General features: G+C 42.6%; 1 protein-coding gene across 1 annotated transcript in view; it reads left to right on the forward strand.

Annotated features, from left to right (window-relative positions):
- The window catches only part of CKMT2 (creatine kinase, mitochondrial 2), a 26,928-nt gene continuing 8,524 nt past the window's right edge, over positions 1-18,404 (forward strand). The window contains exons 1-7 of the mRNA XM_074570635.1: positions 1-630; positions 7,060-7,133; positions 10,856-11,028; positions 12,294-12,492; positions 13,663-13,758; positions 14,518-14,739; positions 17,099-17,184. Of these exons, the coding sequence (XP_074426736.1) occupies positions 10,877-11,028; positions 12,294-12,492; positions 13,663-13,758; positions 14,518-14,739; positions 17,099-17,184 (755 nt within the window). The 5' untranslated portion in view covers positions 1-630; positions 7,060-7,133; positions 10,856-10,876. The remainder of the gene's footprint in view (positions 631-7,059; positions 7,134-10,855; positions 11,029-12,293; positions 12,493-13,662; positions 13,759-14,517; positions 14,740-17,098; positions 17,185-18,404) is intronic.

Genomic DNA, 18,404 nt, shown 5'->3' on the forward strand with positions numbered 1-18,404 from the left:
TCTCCTTTGACATTTCACATTTCTGGACCCCTCCGCCTCACAAAGAGCCAAGAACTGATGTTGTGAATTAAAAAGCAATGGGGGGGGAAATGCCCACAGCGATCTCAGCTCATCCTGGGTCCCGTTCCCTGCTCTGACCCGCCTCCACCTGGGATGTGTGCAGGTGGATTTATCCCGCTCTCCTTTCTCTCAGGAGCTGCTCAGGCAGGCAAGGCAACTCAGCACAGACGCAGCTCTTGACCTTTCTCTTTTGGCTGTCACTAAATGGGTCCTTGGGGGTGAATCAGCGGAGGTGCCTCTCATTGCAGTTAAGCATCTGGCCAACCAGTTGCTGACGTGAGCTCTTTCCCCTTGAGAAGTGTCTGAAAGATGATGTTGCTGTCACCCAACCGCTACGTGCCCCCCTCCTGCCACATCCCGCTTACGTCCTCAAGGGCATCCTTGTGCGTGCAAATGTCATTCATGTAACCCAGTGAAGCAGGATTGGCCACTGCAGCAATTATTTTTGTTTCCACCACCTCCTTTTCCCCTCTCTCATATTACCTGGGCTCCTGTCAGCGCACCAACTTGTTATTCCCTTTACTCTGGGCTCGCTGCAGGCAGCAGGACGTCTCTACCTTCAGCTTCAAGGTCAGTTTAACTACCTATATTGCTTTTCTGGCCCCAAATGGTGGCATTTCAAATACGAGGGTTATTAAAAATGAATTCAAAGCACCACAGGATGTGGTGTAATTTGGTTATAATTTATTGATTCGCATAACTACTTGGTGCAGGGAAAAACGTGTCAGCCCACTGTGCAGCTGCTTCAAAGGCTGACCCTTCAGTAATAGCTCAAGTAAGGGAAAAATAAGTCCCTTTGCAGACGTGTAGGAAGTTCAGAGAAAACAACTCTCATTCAGTAAGTTTCTTGTGACTTTGATTGTAGCTCTCTGTACTGCAGAGATGAGGGTTTCATACTGTAAAATAGTATCGGATTGATTCAGAATGGCAAGCACGCCCTGCACCTTGGTTGGGCTTTGGTACAAGAATTTGGGCTTCTGAGTCTCACCAGGTAGGGTCTGACTAGCCAGACCTCCAGCTGACAGAAATCAAAAATCATGTTGTTACTAAGGGGTAGTTGTCTATCTATGAAGAATCACAGTCTTTTCCATGTCTTCGCTATTCATATGAATCTATTCACAGATCTATAATTAATAAGATTAATCAATAATATATTATAATCTTATTAATAATAATATAATGTATTATAATTTATAATTAATAATTTTTTCCAAATTATTAGACTTTTTATAACCATTCACTGACCTCTGGCATTACAAGGAGAAAGAAACTGAAATTTACTCGATTTTTTGTAGAGATATTCCATGCTGTGATTAAGGCACAGTTAGAATGATGTCTGGAATGCCACTGTTTCCACACTCTGGAGACTCTACCTTAAACCCAGACTAGTCAAAAAGGTTCGAGTCTTGCTCAGGGTAAGCTATGAGAAACTGAAAAAAACCACCAATATTGGTTCATGAGACTTAAGGTTTTAATTTTGTCTTATCCTCTGAACCTGTAGAGTGATACAGCAAACCAAGAGCAATGTAAACTGTTTCCTGGGCATCTAAAAATGGTCTCTCATGCATGTAGCCACTTGTGACATTTATTTCAGATGTTTCTAAGGTGCCAACAGCTTCCCTAGATGGGCAGAGAAAACTTTCCACTGGCATCTGTAGGCTTTAGCTCAAGCTAAGGGTGACTCAAAGGAATTACTTCTCAAATATAAAAGACCAGCCTCCTTCTCCCTGCACCACGTGAAAGTTCAGCTCACTGCAGTGATACTGTTAGCTAAACGGCTTAACAGTTTAAGATGTACGTATACGTTATCTGTGGCTATAAGCCTGTGTGAACTTTAGCTATGACTCTGCCATTCCTCTAAAATGTCGCTCAGGATCACATGGTGTGGCAATTAATACCACCCATGACATGGTTCAAATATTTAATCTAGTGCTATTTCTAGAAATGTCACTGTAACCCTTGTACCTTCCTTCCCTCCTTGGCTAACAGCACATGTGCTGCCCAGTGTGAAATACAGGACAACCAATACCTGTGTTCAAATACATTCATAGAAAAAAATGGAGCTGACAACTTCCTCTTTAAAAGTAGTTAAAGAAAGCAAAGAATTAATAGCAAAAGCATTATTTTTTAAAAAATATTAAAATTATAGTAAAATTTGCAATTTCCTTAAGGGGTAAAGAGGTGGTTTGTGCATTTCTGATGATGCGGTCTCCTCTGAAGTTCCCCGAGAGGGACGCAGCAGCATCGCCTGCGTGCAGATCACAGGACCTCAGTGTGCAGTGGGACACGGCTGAGGCAGCCTGAGCACGGTGGTAGCTGTGAATCAAACATCCTGGAGACCCTCTGCAGCCTCTGGCCAGAGCAGCAAGGGGAGTTTTGCTATGTCAGAGCTTTCTTAAGTTGTTGATTTGAAAGAAGAACCTTTTTAGTGTTGGTGGGGGACCTGCTGTACATATTTCCTCTGGAGAGAACCTTCACCTTTAACAGAGGCTTTAATCTAGGCGTATCAAGAACAGGAGGGTAAACTGGTTTAAGGTCCTGAAATAGGCATTCTCCAATTTTTTTTTTCATCCTGGGGTTCAAACTGTGGTTACAAACAGCCCATCCACCTTAAATGACACTTGCAATCCTTCAGGTTGTTTCTCGGCCAGCATCAGATTTGCAGTAGTGACTCCTCCTAAATCTTGCTGCTGGCTTTTGTCTCTGCCTTCTGTGCGTGGTAGGTGACACATATATTAAAATACAGTTTTAAAAACAAAATATAGTCCTGGTAGGATATTAATGTCCTGAAAGCTGGTTACAGGTAGCTGAGCATGTCTTGGGGGAGAGCAGAGAGATAAAAGCTATGACCTCTGAGATCATGACCTTTCAGACAGGTTTTGCTGATTCATTGGCCATAAGTCATATGGGAATACTGCTTTGGAGAAGCCAAGGCCAATTTGACTCTGAATTTGCTTACCCTTTATGGTGCTGATGTAGTGAGAGGAGGGGAATGAAGAAACCTTGGTTTTGCAGACTCTTAACGCCAGAGGTTGCACAGCTGAGTGGCTGTTACTTTAAGTCAGTGATGCACGTACTCCCCCCACAATTAACCACTGCAGACATTGATCCCCAAGACGACTTGTAAGGAATTAATCAAAACCTTTCACTGTAGGAGGGAACCTGGTGCATGGAGGATACACAGCAGCTATTTCTGAGCCAATTACTCTGTGTTTCTTCTCTCCTGTACAACAGTATTTTTGCATTCTCCAAGTGATAGCACAAGTACAAATGACCTTGGAAATGCAACTTTAAAGGACTTGCTGCCAGAGACAAATTCCACTCTCAGAGCTACTGAGCTGTGCTCCATGCCCTGCCCTTGGGCCAAAGGCATGCGTAATCCTGGAGGCATACAAAAGACATCTTAACTAGTTATCATGAGGCAAAGCCAGTATCCAAAGTATGAGCAGAGTGACATAATAAGGGGAAAATCTGCAAGGCAAGTCTTCCAAACATTTTGTAAAGCATTCGTCAGATTCAAATACCAGGAGCCACTGAGGTGTCTCACAGCACACTTGACTAAAAAGAAAAAAGAAAAACAAAACCTTCCCTGCCACTTTACCTGTAGAAAATCCACCTAATGGTGGATACCAGCTGAGATGTATATCTTGCCCTCCACCTTTACCAGTTAAATGATGCCTAGCTGTGGGCACTGCTGAAGACCATGCTATCTGCGAAGGAAAGGAAGACAGGCGTGTTATAAGAGACAGTAGAGCAGATGAGCCCTGACCGTGAGGAAAAGCAGGAGATAAATGACTTGGATAGGACTGTTGCATGGGAGCCAGCAGCTTTGGCACTCGCGCTGGAGAGCTGGTGAGCCAAACCCAAGTGACGCCATGTGCAGCAGAAGCAGGTGCACCCTCCCTGTTACAGCACTGCCTGGCACCACTGCGCTCCCGAGGTCCATTTTTTGTATTTCTGCCATCCACTAAGGGATCTGAGAAGCTCACGCTCTCCTCTCCCTGATACTCCCTGCCTGCTCTTATTACCATCAGCCTGCAACGAGGTCAGCGATGTCCTAGTCTGTGGACTTGAGCTACCACTCTAACGTATGTTTCCCCACTGCAAAATACCAGTTCTCATTAATTCACCTGGGGCTGCCGTGCCTCCTGAATGTGTCAGCTTCTGCTGATCTGCACACAGAATATATACGGTGCTCCAGCTTTGTCATAGCCTTACACTGAAACAGTTTAAGTCACATCTCTGAATATTTCTTACACAATGTACTCACATCACCAAATTAGCAAGGAAGAAGCTGTCTGACTCTTAAAGTGCCTATCCATTCCATTTTGGGAAAAACAGTCTTATTGCTGTCAGAGTATCATCTGTGTGATATGTGGTTGAGGTCTCATGCCATAAATCCTAGGAATCTCATTAAAATATATAAAATAAGATTAATAATCTATAAAAAAATCTATGAAATAAAATAAAATAATTAAGATTTATACCTCAAAAAAAGTGTTGCATCCAATACCATAGAAATTGGATCTTGTTTGGACAACTGAAGAAGAGGTGGTCACAGAACTAAAAATCAGTGTAGGTTTAGATGCAGCTAATTCTGTCTTATGTGTTACCAAAATAAAGTCCAAATTCACGTGTAGCTTGTGGTGCATTGGAAGAACTTGAAACTTCTGCAAGGCTAGTGCAGTTATAAACCATTTAGCAGAGAAACGCTTTTTAAGTAGAAAACCATAAATGACTATTGGGAAGCATTTAAGGATGTTTTTTCAGTACATTCAGAATCCCACGACAGAGGAGAAAACTTCTCTGCTTATTAGGAAGCATTCCAGTTTAAAGGGAAAGTGAAAGTAATAGAATAAAAAATTGATGGGGCTGTCAGAGATGTAAGATAACCAGGTTCCTGCCATTGCAGACAACCCCATCGCATAATCTTACTTGGAAGTATATCCATGTCCATATCAGAAATAGTGCCCCGCTCCGATCAGGAAGGTCCCTAGGCCACGCCGGGGACTGCAGTCAACAATCCCTGCCCACAGCTCAGGGAACTCTGCGGCTCCCAAAAGGGGCCAGCACTTGGCAGGCAATGACCACGGCGTGCACTCCTGGTGAGCCGCGGCAGTCCCAACGGTCTGATACGATTTCCGAATGCAAAAGCTATTTAGTAGACACGGAGATGCTCTGCTGCTTCCATTTCGGAGACCTGGTACAACCATTACCGGAATGACAGAACCATTCCGGTATCAGGAAGGTGTTGGGGATGAAACAAAATGGAAAGAGTTCGGGGAAGAGCTAAAGAGTGATTAATAAATTCGAAAAATATGATAACAAACTGATGGAGAGCCATAAAAAGTGCTAGTTATTAAGTAGTTACATGTGGAAAAAATAATGAGTAGAAATTTCTACAACAAATTGGTAAAAGTAATAACAAAGGCCAGTGATTCAAACAGAAGGCAGACAAATGCAGGCCAAAAATAAGATAAGGGTTTTATTTATTTTTTTTAACGCAGGTTGATTAACCCTTGGAACTCCTTTATCTTCTCTCTAGATAGTTTTAAATGGAATATGGATGCTTTCCTAATGCGGGTGTTTTCCTTTCAGCATACCTGATCAGCACAGGCAAGCACTCAATTCCTTTTCAAGTGTTAAAACTGATAATCACAAAAGTTCTTCTGATCTTGAAAAATTAACCTTTCCCCTTCCCAGATAAGCTATGGTATCAATATAGATGTCTAGGACAAAATGGGCTTTCTATCATCATGAGCACAGGGAAGACCCTTAGGAAACACCTGCAAAAGAAAAGTGTGCGCTTCCGTTTTTCCAGGCTGTGCACTGGTTAAACTCCCCTGACGAAAATGAAATCCTTACAGTGGAAGCCTAATGACAGTCTGCAGCGAAACCTGAATCACAGCATGGTATTTCTGGTAAAGTGTTCTTAGAAAAACCTTACGCCTTTAATGACACCTTTGGCTGGAATAATTACGTTTCTCTGAATCCACAGAGGTGGTGATGGTGCAAACTTATTGTTAGGGCAGGTTGACATTTTCTGTGGAGAAAAACACAGCTGAATCTGTTAATGATTTGAGGTCAGATTTGACAAATTGCTTTGATGAGAATTTTTTGTTGTTGTTGTTGGAGATCATTCCGTTCAGACTCTTTCAAAATGGATCTTTCTGAAATGTTTGTTTTGAAGCAATGCATTACTTAGAAATCGTGGTATCTTTAGCAGGAAAAAAAACTGAAAAACAAAGCCAAACGGTCCGTTTCCTGCCAAATGAAGTGCCTTGTTCATTATGTACCTTCATTATGTAAAAACTTTGTTTGCTGAACTTGTACAGCAGGTTTTTTTGTGCAAGTCTGTTTGTGCTATTTTGATTGTATGTGGACTACCTGCGCAAGGCACAACATGGGCTCAGCTTGTGCTGCAGCATTATATGCATTTATACTCAGAACTATAGCCCACCCTTGTGGCAAGAGCTGTTTATTAAATTAGGAGTTAACACCGTTTTGATAAAAAGGATTACAATCACCTTTCCACAGCGGTCCAGATGATGTTTTTCTTCTCATAAGAAATTCTAACTTTCATGTTCCCCTAGACCCTTTGCATTTGACAGTCACAAATGATGGTCCCTGCGATGGCAATGCCACGCTGCAGTCAGAAGTCCTACGTAAGGAGCAGAAGATCAGGCCAGCTGTCGTCTCCCAGCTCCTGCAGGCAGCAGCCGCGTGATGCTATGATTGATGCTTGTCAGGTCACCTTCTCAGCAGAGTCACCTTTTCTGCAGGAGTGACTGGGTTTAAAAAGCTGAGGCACTTACTGGTAAAGACAGAAACTGAACTTCTGCTTACAGAACTGTACAGTTTGGGGAAGGAGATGTTAGGCTGAGGAATGCTGGGCTTAAACTGTAACAAGGGATGTGTAGTTAGACAATTTTTTTTTAAAAAAAGGCAAAAAAAAAAAGTCTATCTTACTCAGATTTTTTTTAATATTTTTTTTTTTAGGTAGTTAACCTACGCAGTCTGTGGCATCTCCAGTGTTGGGGGCTTTTAAGAGCTGTTAGAGGAGCATCTGTCAGGTAAAGTAGAGCCTGCCTCAGGGCAAGGAAAACCTTTTCTGTGATCCAACAAGGCAAGAATGTCCTGGGGGACAAGGCATGCAGCCACAATGAGAGATAACATTGCCAACAGAAAAATACTTGTGCTATGGTCAAAAAGGAAAACAATTTCATGAGCATAAAATCTGCCTTTGATCGGGTGTCCAAAAGTCAGTCATTCTGTCCCAAAGGTACAGACCCGTTTAGCGTATCAGACTGAGAAAACCGCTGGTGCTGCCTGAAGAAGGCAGAAGGGCACAATGAAATTGTCCATGCTGAGAGGGGCTGCTTTAGGGGTCGAAGCTCGGCACTGCACATCCAGTCAAAAACAGGCATAAATGGGAGTGAGGAGAGGGTACTCATACTCATTCAGCAGAAGGAGTATGGTACAACACCCCTGTATTGCCCAGATCAGCCATGGCACAAAGCCTTCACCGTTTGAGTTACCAAGGAAGTCTCCCAGCCTTTTCAAACTGGTTCCTTTTCGCCCAGGTTCATCTACTTCTTTTTCCAGGTGGTTTATTTCTCTCTGTTCCCAGGCTGTGATTTCTTTTACAACCCTATACCTCAGGCTGAACAGCATAGTTCAGCTTGAAAGTCAAGGATGCCGTGATACCTGCAGCCACCCAGAGTATTGTTCGCACACCACGTCCTGCAGAAGGTTTGCTCTCCTCAGCCGCTCTCAGGATCGGGCTCTCTCTTACCCCATAGCTGTTGCAAGGGCAAAGTGAAGAACACAAGAATCAGCAGCTCAACAACCTTTAGCTTTTAACAACTTCGGCAAACATGGTTTGTCCCCTGAAGAAGTCAGAGAGCAGCTTCTAGCACCCTTCACCCTCACAGAGCTGCCGTGTACTTTTCAGCTCCTCCAGAACAAATTAATGCCAAGTGCCTCACAAAGAGCACGCTCTGCTTACCTCCCGGTCCCAGAACACAACTTCATGCTGATCCAGAGGGTAACTTTCTGGCTGGGATGTTGCTTCTATCCATTGTGCATCCTTGATCATTGGAAAAGGCTCGAAGGTAGAAAAATATGCAGCCAGTCAATAGCTGCTGTTCCAGGGGACGGGACCATCCCGTCACATTGCATTAGTACAAGGAACAGAGGTTATGTGAAAACAGCAAACAACACAGTGCAGTCTTGCCAGCAGATATGTGACATGGCTAAATATAATGACCTGTCTGAGGCTGCGAGCTTTACCTGTTAAGCTGTGGTACACGCTGTAGTCACTGGGTGCACTGCTCTGGTTATTTCTGAACCATTATAATTACCCTGTTGTGCCTCACTCTTCTTTCTAAATACGTACTGCACATGATTCCTCTCATTTAATCAGATGTACGGACCAGATTTGTCCCTTAAAGTGACACAGGATTTAGAAGCTCCCAAAAAATCCAGGCTGGTGGAGATGCTGATGAGTGCCTGGGGTCGTTGAAGTCATAATGTCATCACCTGCAATGGGATTTTGATACAGCTTCTCGTTTTCAGGACAGGATTTTGACTGACAGCCAATTCCTTGCAGTAAAGATGGCATCTGTGAAACAGAACTATAAATACATAGAGCTGCTATGAAAATACATGTATTGTTTCTCAGACACTTTGGTATAACGATAATGGTTCTGTGCAGATTAGTCATAAGCAAATATTTCTAGAGTGTAGGATGGGGATGCTATACTGTGAAAAGTCACAAGAGCCATCTGCTAAATACACAGAAAAGAAAGCAGCACAAAAAACCTCCATCACAAACCTCATATTTGATTTTGATTTACAGTCAAACGTTCTCCCACTGCATTTTGGGAGGGAGAAATCCTGTTGCAGTCATGAAAGCCTGTCCTGCAACTCACCTAAACGAATCCATGGATGGAGGGAAGCCACTCCAGATAAGATAAGGCTACAGCCGATGACACACCTCCTGTCCCAGCCTGGTGTCAGCACGTATTTCATTATACTCTAGTGCTGTACAACTAATTCTTGAGTCTTGGAATGGCTGAGGAAATCACAATGTATTCCTAATGGGGGGGGTGGGGAAGCCTTCTCTGTGTGGTCTCTCCCTATTTCTGTTTTAGGGAAATTCTTTCAGTGAAAAAAAGATTGACATTTCTGTCAATCAGTCAGCACCTTTCTCTGGAAGGAAAGCTAGATAAATGTATGTTGCATATTGAAGGCACGGAGGTGACAGAATAACAAAATTAATCTATAAAATTGTTTAAACAAGATAAAGGACATGAAACAAATGACTCTCAAACTTGAAATGCACCTGTGTTTCTCGTCTCACATATGTGACTAAGGTACAAAGAAGATGCTGCTTTGCAAAAGAAAACCCTGCAAGCAGATGAGAAGATCTTTTTACCAAGTGAGAAGATATAGATGCAACATTGCATTTGTCTCAAGACAGGAGTGGAAAAGGCAAATAATTACAGGGTTTGGGGCTAACTAACACACATCTACATGAAAATTACTGGACATTAGAACACCTTGTTCACTGAAAATAAAACCAAATGCTTTGACGTGCTTAGTTTAACCTTGAAAGAATGGTGAAGAGATTACATAAACAATTACATTTTTTAAAACTTTGAAAAAACAACCGAAGCAGCATATCTGGGTGAAGTTCGTGTTTTCTTGTACATCTTCTGTGCCCATTTCCCAAACATGATTTACCAGAGTCTAGTTTTAAGAATAAGCTTCTGTCAATGACAGCAATTTGTGTCCTTATTTAAATAGGAGTTATATTTCCCTGAGGAACTCACAGCCACCAGCAATACTAGTCAAATTCTGATTCTTGGAAGAAAAAGCGTGCATTGTCTTCTTCAGACTTTCATGGAACATACCATGTTCCCTGCTAGACTTATAGATCTCCTGTACTCCAGACACAATCACAAACCCATAGCTCTGCTATGAGCATGCTGCTGGGAAAAATTAAGAGAGCATGGAAATTTCAGACCAGGGAGTATTCATAGAATCACAGATTCACAGAATGGTTTGGGCAGGAAGGGACCTTTAAAAATCATCTAGTCCAAACTTCCTGCTGGGGGCAGAGACATCTTTCGCTAGATCTGGTTGCTCAAAGCCCCGACCAACATGGCCTTAAACACTTCCAGGGATGGGGCATCCACAACTTCTTGGGCAACCTGGGCCAGTGCCTCACCACCCTCATCATAAAAATTTTAGGTCCCTAGCACATCCCCCTTCCCATGGTGTGAGGCAGATGATGAATTCAAGCCTACCCCAACTTTACTCATATGGAAAAAAAAGCACAAAGTGCTTAACAAGCTACCGTGGAAAAGGCACAAGAGTTTCTGTAGGTTATACACTGAAAGGAACAACCTACCCAATGCCACGTCCTACCACATGTAACTGTACCTTACTGTACCTTTTCATCCACTGAAAAGATGTTGTTGCTGTGAAACAAGCTAAAGATTCAATTATGGCCATAAGTAATTAAAACAAAATATTCAGGGTGTTTGGCTTAGAATTGTGACCTCAATACAGCCCCAAAAAACTTAACTGGTTTCCAACTCTACCTAAGGTACAGGTACAGAAATAATACATGTACATAATAACCATTTTTCTAAACACACTATGAAAGTGCAAACCAATAAAAAAAAAAATTAACTTCTTCCCCCCTTACAGGTCTGCCGTTAAAAATGAGGGTTTACCCTGTCATTCATACTGTATGAGGTTGACATTGGGCTGTCTTCTCTTCCAGACACCGTATCCTCCGAGAGGAATGGCTGGCACCTTCTGCCGTCTCCTGGCTGGCCGTGCAACCACTGCACTCTTTGCAGCCGCAGGCACAGGGGTGCTGACCACCGGGTACCTCCTCAACCAGCAAAATGTGAAGGCTGCTGTTCAGGAAAAGCGTAAGCTCTTCCCTCCAAGGTAAGGACTGGGGTTAGGCAGTCAGCAGAGCTCAGCGCGCTGTTAACTGGGCTAGAAGTAATGTTTAACTCTTTGGAGGAAGAAGATGCCCATCAAAGCTGCAGAGTCCTCATGCGGTCACACCGTTTGTGTGTCTGTCCATGGGCTGTGTGACCTGAAAACCCCTTTATTAATAACTCCAGTTTTAGGTAGCACCAACAATGGCCTTCAAGACCAGAAGGCAGGGATATGCGATAGTATCAACTCTCAAAAAATCCCATTGCTGAACAATGACAAGCCTGAGAAATGTTTCAAATTTTAGGCAGAGCACTCAATTAGTCCTTATTTTATCTAATCAGCTGTCAAACGCTTTGCAGCTCAGCCTATTGGACCAGCTGATTGTACGTACTCTATTATTAGGAAATGCGAAAATATTTTCATTATGCAAGTAGTAAAGAAATCTCCCATATAACTGCTGTACTTGAAATATTCCTAATACTGTTACAAACTGGCTGGCTGATGATTACAAATTAATTACAGACTTTATTCTCTGTAGGTAGACTTTGCTGGCCATACTTGTGAAAAACAATATGGATCATGGATCTGACAACATATTTTTTTTTAAGTAGTGAATAGTATTCTAGTTAAAATATATTCTTGTAGAAATAATGGACTTGCACATAAAGCAAATCATCACCAGTACAAGGTACAGTTGCAAAAATGCCTTGCTAAAGCAAAACATCTTTATTTTCCCTGGCTTAGTACACCATGCAGCTTTCTGTAAATAACAATGCCATTAAAGCAAACCCAGATATTGTAGAAGAATGAGCTTCCCAGCTGACATAGATCAATCCCAGTGACGTCCACTAAGCTGTGAGAGCACCTCGGCTCCAAATTACAAAGAACTTCTTCAGCTAAACTTAATTCCCTTCCTACTTGAACACAACAATGTTAGAACTCTTTTAGTGTCTCAGTAGAGATTTAATGGGGCCTAGTACACTGTCAGAGCTCATTGGGATTCATTTTCCTGATGGCCCCAAGTAGCAGAAAGCTGCAATTGCCTGTCAATGTCATGGCCCACCAGTGTGCAGCATGGGGTACTTTCAGTGACCTGAATCTTCCTCCCTTCCTAAAATTCAATGCAACAGTTAAACCAAGAACTAATTATACTTTTAAAGCATGCTGTGTACTCTGTGTCTCATGATCCCTTCAATAGCTTCATAAACTAGCAGGGATTACTCTTCCAAGGTGCCACATTAATTGCTTGGGATTCTTCTTCTCTTCAGCGCCGACTATCCTGATCTCCGCAAACATAACAACTGCATGGCTGAGTGCCTCACACCAGGCATTTACTCTAGGCTAAGGGACAAGATGACTCCCAACGGCTACACCCTGGACCAGTGCATCCAAACCGGGGTTGACAATCCCGGCCATCCTTTCATTAAAACTGTGGGCATGGTCGCAGGTGATGAGGAATCCTACGAGGTAAGACATTTGCACAATACTGTTGTATTTGGTGCAGTTTCCATGGTGTCATTCACATGACGAGCTCCTTAGATGAAGACAGATTACCAGTAGGGTATGCATTGTATCCCAGAGAGTACATAAAGGGCAGGCCATGTGCATAAGGATGCTGTTTTCCCTAATCTTCCACATTAGGAATGCACGAACATGAGGCGTTACTACAGGTGCCCACTCTGCTGCAACTAAAGTTAATAAAATGTACCTGGTTGGGAGCAGCTGCCACCTGCCTCCAGCAGCTGCCCTCCTTCCTATGACTCAACTTTGTTTATGGCAAAGCTATGCAACCCTGAGACATGCAAAATAAAGGTAATGTGGAAATTACGTTGTGGAACAGCAGAGGCAGCAGTGAAACAAAAATGTCTTCTGGGAAGTGCCAGACATCATTAAGCTACAGTTTTTGGATCACGATGAAAGCTGAAGACAGACAGCATTAGGATGGGCAGGTTTATTTAACTCTGGAATAAGGAGATGAGGAAAAAAGAAGAAAATCCTTATTTTTACTGACCTCTGTGGTCTGCTTCCTCCAGTCTACTGTACAATGGTACCTGTTATTATACAGTCTCCTAACAATATCCCAAACACTGGGCTGCTAAGGATGGACTGGGACATCTGGCATTTTGGACTATCAGCTCCCGTTGTTGGGTTTACTCACTTAGATGTGCCACTGCTTCTCACCCTCATGAAGGTGTGGTTGTGATCGGTGTTGACACACCTGAACCAAGTGGCTCTAACAAGAACTAGTATCCCATGACAGCAAAGACAGGCTATTCCTGCATGACCTAAAAACAAGAAGCAAGCTGCCAGGGGACTCTGAGTGTCTGTTCTGGTTGGTAGTACATCCTGAAACCTAACCTGGTTGCCACCACATCCGGTACCTGTCTGTGGTAACTAGACTAAGCTTGTAACTTAAGCAAGGTGCAACTGTTGTGAAGATGAGCAACAGCTGCAGAGCCCTGTCTAGGTCAAAAGCACGCCCTCTTCTCGTATTTACCCCTGTCTGCATTTGCATACCCCCCTTTATGTCTGTCATCCAGGAGCCTGTGCCAGGGGACTTCTCCTGTGGCTTAAGATGGTGCATTTAAGCATTTCTATGATGCTGCAGACTCCTTCTAGATTCTCTTGATTCCATAGGTGTTTGCTGAGATTTTTGACCCTGTCATTAAAGCGAGACATAATGGCTATGATCCACGGACAATGAAGCACCACACTGACCTGGATGCATCCAAGGTAGGATTGAAATAAAATAAGGAGACAACAAGGCTCAGGGCTGCTTCTTACAGTGATGATATTGTATGCAATAGTACTTTTATTTTTTCCTGATATAACTCCAAAGACAGTAATTTTAGGGTTAAGGAAAGTGGGATGCCACTCATGGCCCTAACAGCAGAACAGCTGCATCCCCACTTTGTACCTAGCAGGGCGATCAGTCCCAACTGTAGTAAGCATTTGGGCCACAGTCTCACTTGGCACTGTGGGTCTGTTCATGAGCTTACAGATAACCATGTGTCTAAGGGTTGGAATGAAAGCAGCAGTTGACTCCACTACACCCACATACACATGATCTGACCTTACCTACTGCTTAATATTTCTTTCATAGTTCAGCTACACTGTGGTTTAGCATCTTCTTGGGCTTTCCTCTTTCAAAGGATCTTCTGTACCTGGCCCCCTGTCTCTGCCCATATCCGTGTTTCCAAAAGACACGCAGATACCTTGGGACCATGAAGGACTGGCTGGTTACTCTGCCACATATATTCAGCAAAGGAAACTTCCTGTTCCTTAAAACCTCCTGGTGTCTGAAACTCTGAAGGGCTCCTTGGATCCTGAGTATTTGTGATCTCATGGAGAGGTCATCCTGCCTGGGCAGAAAGATGCCCTTCTTTTTTGAGTAGAGATATTTGAGTAGAAATGCCGCCTTTTTTTTTTTTTTTAATGGTGGAGTACAACACTGGGGACTGTGTGTGAACTAATGAAATGTGCTTCCTTCAGATCACCCATGGTCAATTTGACGAGCGCTATGTCCTCTCGTCACGGGTGCGGACTGGCCGCAGCATCCGTGGCCTCAGCCTTCCTCCCGCCTGCACCAGGGCAGAGCGGAGGGAGGTGGAGAACGTCGTGGTCACCGCGCTCGCTGGGCTGAAAGGAGACCTCTCTGGAAAGTACTACAGCTTGACCAATATGTCCGAGAGGGATCAGCAGCAGCTTATCGATGTAAGTACAGCTCCAGTGCTGATACCACCTTCATTTACTCTCGTTTATCTTAATCTTCATCTTCCTCTGGGGTACGTGCTTTCCTGTGTAGCTAAGGAGGATAACCCGGTAGTTAATGACCTGTCAATATTTTTAATGTAATGGCAAATCATCCAGGGTCTACATTCTGGCCAAGTACATCACTGTGCAGGTCTGAAACGTGGAGTTATATTCCAGATAGCAAGATCTGTGTCAAATCAAATATACAAGGCTGCTGCCACCTCTTTGGACAAATAACGAAGTAAATTCAGGACTTTTTCTTGGACATTTGCTTGAGCAAAGATTGGCATTTTCTATATTAATAACCATTATAACTAAAAATATCACATTGAGATAAGGATTGCATATTATCTGTATTCCACACTGTTGGGGTGGGGGGGCTTTGTCTGTAATTTCTTTATGTCAAAACTACACTAATTCTAATTTCCCCCAAATGGCTGTAGCCAACTGCACCCAGGTGTCCTTTTCCCAGTCCTGTAACTGTGTTTAAGGACTTGAAGGATCAGGGCCATAACGAGAGTTTTCATTGTCACACAGATGGAAACACAAGGATTTTCATCATGGATTTTGTCACAGCATGTGACATGTCAAACAAACGTTGAAAGTGCATTTTAAATATCCAAAGGAATGGCTGTACCCTGGTTAGCTATATTCATGGCACATTAATCCATAACATCAACCAAAAGGGAGCTGATGAAGTAACATAACTATTTATAACCCTGGAACTAGGTGTCACAGTCTGGATTAACCAGGAGTTAAGAATTTATGTAAGGTCAGTAACTTTTTTAATTGAATGTCCTTGGTAATGTGTTTATTGACAAGGTGGTGTTGTAGGTTTTATTTCATTGCTTTTTTCAGCAGGAGAGAGCTCCTCAGAAAGCAGAGGTGAAAACAGGATTGTGGAGAATATAATTCCTTCATGGTTTAAGGTTAAATCCTTTGGGAAGTGGAATAGGCTCCACCGATTCAGCATTTTACCTTGTTTTGTTTGTTTTTATGGTAATGCAAATTTATAGAAATCAGGGTATTGAATGTTGTAACCTCAGATTCCACCTTTAACTCATACCATTGCTTACCTCCGCCAGTACTTTAGGACGTTGAAACTCTATGGTATTGGGCTTTCCGCCAGCCTTCAATAAGCACCACTTGATCTCTGTAAGATCAAATCAGTGCTAGCTGAATGGCATTCAGCACAGAAGGCATTTGGTACTTTGCAGATTTGGGCCATATGCATGTAAGGGAAACTAATAGTGCTCGGCTGTTTTCTTGCAAAAAGGGGAATTTTTCTTTCAAGCAAAAATGTAAAATGGAGCAAGCTGAGGAAGGAAATATTGTGTCCCTGTGGTGAGCAAAGAGAACTCTGTACCTTTTCTTTCTGCATGGTTGGGGTTCTGGCTGCATAATGTCTATCACAGGCTATTCAAAGATGAAAACCTAAAATTCTGTACTAAGGGGAAAAAGAAGTTAAGTTTATCAACCTGTCTACCATGTTATATTTATTTTTGATAACTCGCCTCACTATTCTTAATTAAACCCTAGATTTAAAAAAAAAAAAAAACAACCAACAACATCCTCCCCCCTTCCAACTTTGTGTTTGAGAAACTAAGAACTAATAATTTTTCAGTACACACATGAAAATCAAATATTTATTTGCTCTGGGGAAAAAACAGCTCAGTTAAAAAAACAATCTAAATGATCTGGAATATGGCAAGTTGGTGGCACATCAAGTGCTACATTTATTAAATCAGAAATAGTATCTCTGTTAAGGAACAGAACAAGTCCGTGATTCCAAAAGGTCAAGCTTAGCACTGATTTAATTCCTACCTTGACTTCACGCTCAGAATAAATTGCTATATCTCTGTGCTGGAAAAATAACTTTTCAGAACTAGACTTTTTTTTTTTTTTCCTCACCCAGTTTTTAAGAACTCGTTGCCTTCTCCTACCCTGAAATATGTCAGTATGCAGAAAGCATCTCTGGTGCTAGCAGTCAGGTCCCTCCAGAGCACCCTGTGGTGCGTGTACATGGTATTAGGTCCCTCCCATTGCTCCCTACATTTGAAAAATGTTTTCATCAAAACCTGGTCATATTACCAATGTCAGTGAAAATCCGTAGAACTCAAGAAAATCACCTGGGTAAAGTGCTTTTTGTTTTCAGAAGAAGGAACCAGATTCACAAGCTGTACTATGTGATTCACTTCAACATTGATTGCTTTCACATAAAATGTATTAGCGTTATACTGCTTCCTTGAATAAACTTGAACTTTTTTTTTTTTGTTTTCTCTCTCTTTCTCTCTCCCTTTGGCCCCATTCCGGTTTGCAGGATCATTTTCTCTTTGATAAGCCAGTGTCCCCTTTGCTAACATGTGCTGGGATGGCACGTGACTGGCCAGACGCCAGAGGAATCTGGTATGTTGTGTGACTTGCAGACGCTTGTGTCGTGTTTTAAATATTACGTTACAAATCTCCTTCCTTGTCCTAACCTTTCAGCCACTCTGTTCCCGTACTCACAGCACGTTCAGTTTGATTTAAAAAAACAAAAAAAGTTTTTTTGTTTAACTTAAAAAAAATAAAACAAAATGCAGTAATGAACAACAGACTAAGACCTTTATACTCAAGAAGCCATCGCTAATGTCATCCACGCAGCATAGCATCATAGGCATGGCTCCCTTTTCAGGTTTTTATCTCCATTTTTCTATTTCTAGATAAAAATTATATTTGGGAAAGAGCCTGGGAGTCACCATGCAGTCGGCAGAGCTGAGGTTACAAAAGCAGCTCTAACACCAGACTGTAGCCATGCTGTCAGCTAGGAACCACCGGACATACAGCTGCAGGACACCGCATTGCAAATTCCTGTGCCCCTCCTCACTGTCAAGGGACAGAGTGTTATTTTAATTCCCAGAGCTGCAAGTAACCCCTCCTTTCCAAATGAACTTGACAAAGTGAAGATACAGAAGAAGTTGAATTTCCTATTTTGTTCTAGGTTTGTTTCTGCTTTCACAACACACTTGATGTCTTTTGTGCCCAGATATGATATTTTCCGTGGAGAGAAAGGGATAATAGCTCTCAGATCAGTGCACACACCTGGTAAGCAGAGATGGAGCAACTGTGCAGTGCATAGCATCTGCGTCCATCCTGGTGTACTCCTAGGCATTGCCAGATGACTTGATTTTGAAAAATTAGGCTAAAAAGGATTCTGAGGAGTCACCTAGCCTATCTCCTCTCCCTAGGCAGGTTCAGGACTTCCACTGAGGATGGGATTTCATGTGGAAAAAACCCACAACTGTTCTCCAGGCAGTGTCTTGACAATACTGGCTCATGTTCAGAAGCATAGCCAATATTGCTGTGACGAGCTAAACATGATTTGTGTTGGGGAGCAGGCGCTGTGAAACCTGATAACCTGTTGGAAATGTGTGAGGATTTTTTTATTTCAACATGCTTCAGATTAGCTCCCCAGTCCCTGTTTAAATCTGAGGAAGAGGGAAAGGATAAATTTGAGGCATCCCAGTCATTGTCTCTACAAACAAACAAGAGAAGAACCAACAACATAAATATTATCCAGAGATCTTCTGAATAAAACTGACCTGTTTCTTGGCTTGTTTTACATGTGAAATATCACGCAGACTCGA

Source organism: Larus michahellis, chromosome Z (genome assembly GCF_964199755.1).
Source record: "Larus michahellis chromosome Z, bLarMic1.1, whole genome shotgun sequence".
Taxonomy (NCBI): Eukaryota; Metazoa; Chordata; class Aves; order Charadriiformes; family Laridae; genus Larus; species Larus michahellis.